The sequence below is a fragment of the Psammomys obesus genome, unplaced genomic scaffold (assembly GCF_907164565.1).
Source record: "Psammomys obesus unplaced genomic scaffold, mPsaObe1.curated_primary_1811, whole genome shotgun sequence".
Classification (NCBI taxonomy): Eukaryota; Metazoa; Chordata; class Mammalia; order Rodentia; family Muridae; genus Psammomys; species Psammomys obesus.
The window spans coordinates 126,550-127,362 of NW_026593895.1; the positions used below are offsets into that span (position 1 = coordinate 126,550).

At 49.9% G+C, this 813-nt stretch overlaps 1 protein-coding gene across 2 annotated transcripts in view; it reads right to left on the reverse strand.

Moving 5' to 3' along the window:
• Arhgap25 (Rho GTPase activating protein 25) overlaps positions 1–813 on the reverse strand; it is a 75,858-nt gene that overhangs the window by 10,425 nt on the left and 64,620 nt on the right. For both annotated transcript variants that reach the window (XM_055617395.1, XM_055617396.1), the window contains exon 6: positions 326–458. In XM_055617395.1, coding sequence (XP_055473370.1) covers positions 326–458 — 133 coding nt within the window. The remainder of the gene's footprint in view (positions 1–325; positions 459–813) is intronic.

The window sequence follows — 813 nt, forward strand, 5'->3', positions numbered from 1 at the left end:
CTTCCTTCCTTCCTTCCTTCCTTCCTTCCTTCCTTCCTTCCTTCCTTATGTCGAGTTTGTCCCGTACTTTGCCACAGCAATGGAGTGGTAACTTACACAGTGCATAATTTGCCAAACGGAAGAATGAGAGTCAAATCCGGGTCTTTTGCACTGTTTTGCCAGTGAGAGTGGCTCCATTGTCCTGGCGCTGCTGCTGAGGCTCAAGTCTGAAGAAGTATGTGACCAAGGGGTATGGACCCCATGACTCACTCTGCCCTATTAGAATGCTGTTCAGAAAATTAACCACTTTCTTCTAAACAGGACAGTCGGCTAGAGAGACACCAACCTTTGCCTCATCGGCGTTCATGAGCTGCCCGCAGAGCAGGAACCCTTCATACTGGCTCCAAGGAACCACAGGCTCTGGGAGGTCTCGGAGGTAGAGCTTTAGCAGCGAGGCCACTGTGTGCACATCTGTGTCCCTGAAAGAAAACAAGCCTTACATAGCCAGCAGGGCCAGAGTCCTCCCCCTACCCCGAGGGACCACTGGCTCAAAGCATGAACCACAGAGGAGCACGTTACAAAGGACCAGAGTCTGGAAAAGTCGAATCAGACCCAGGCAGACTCCAGAACAACTCCAGCTCGCCCGGCCCTGCTTCCACACAGCTGCCTGTCACAGTAAGGTTCACTTTTCATTAAATTCTCTTTAACTACTTGAATCTTTTCTGCTTTCTTATTTCCTCTGACCATTTAGTGGCTTACAATTAACAATGTCTACTTAGCCTCTGGGGTGTGTGTGTGTGTGTGTGTGTGTGTGTGTGTGTGTGTGTGTGTGTG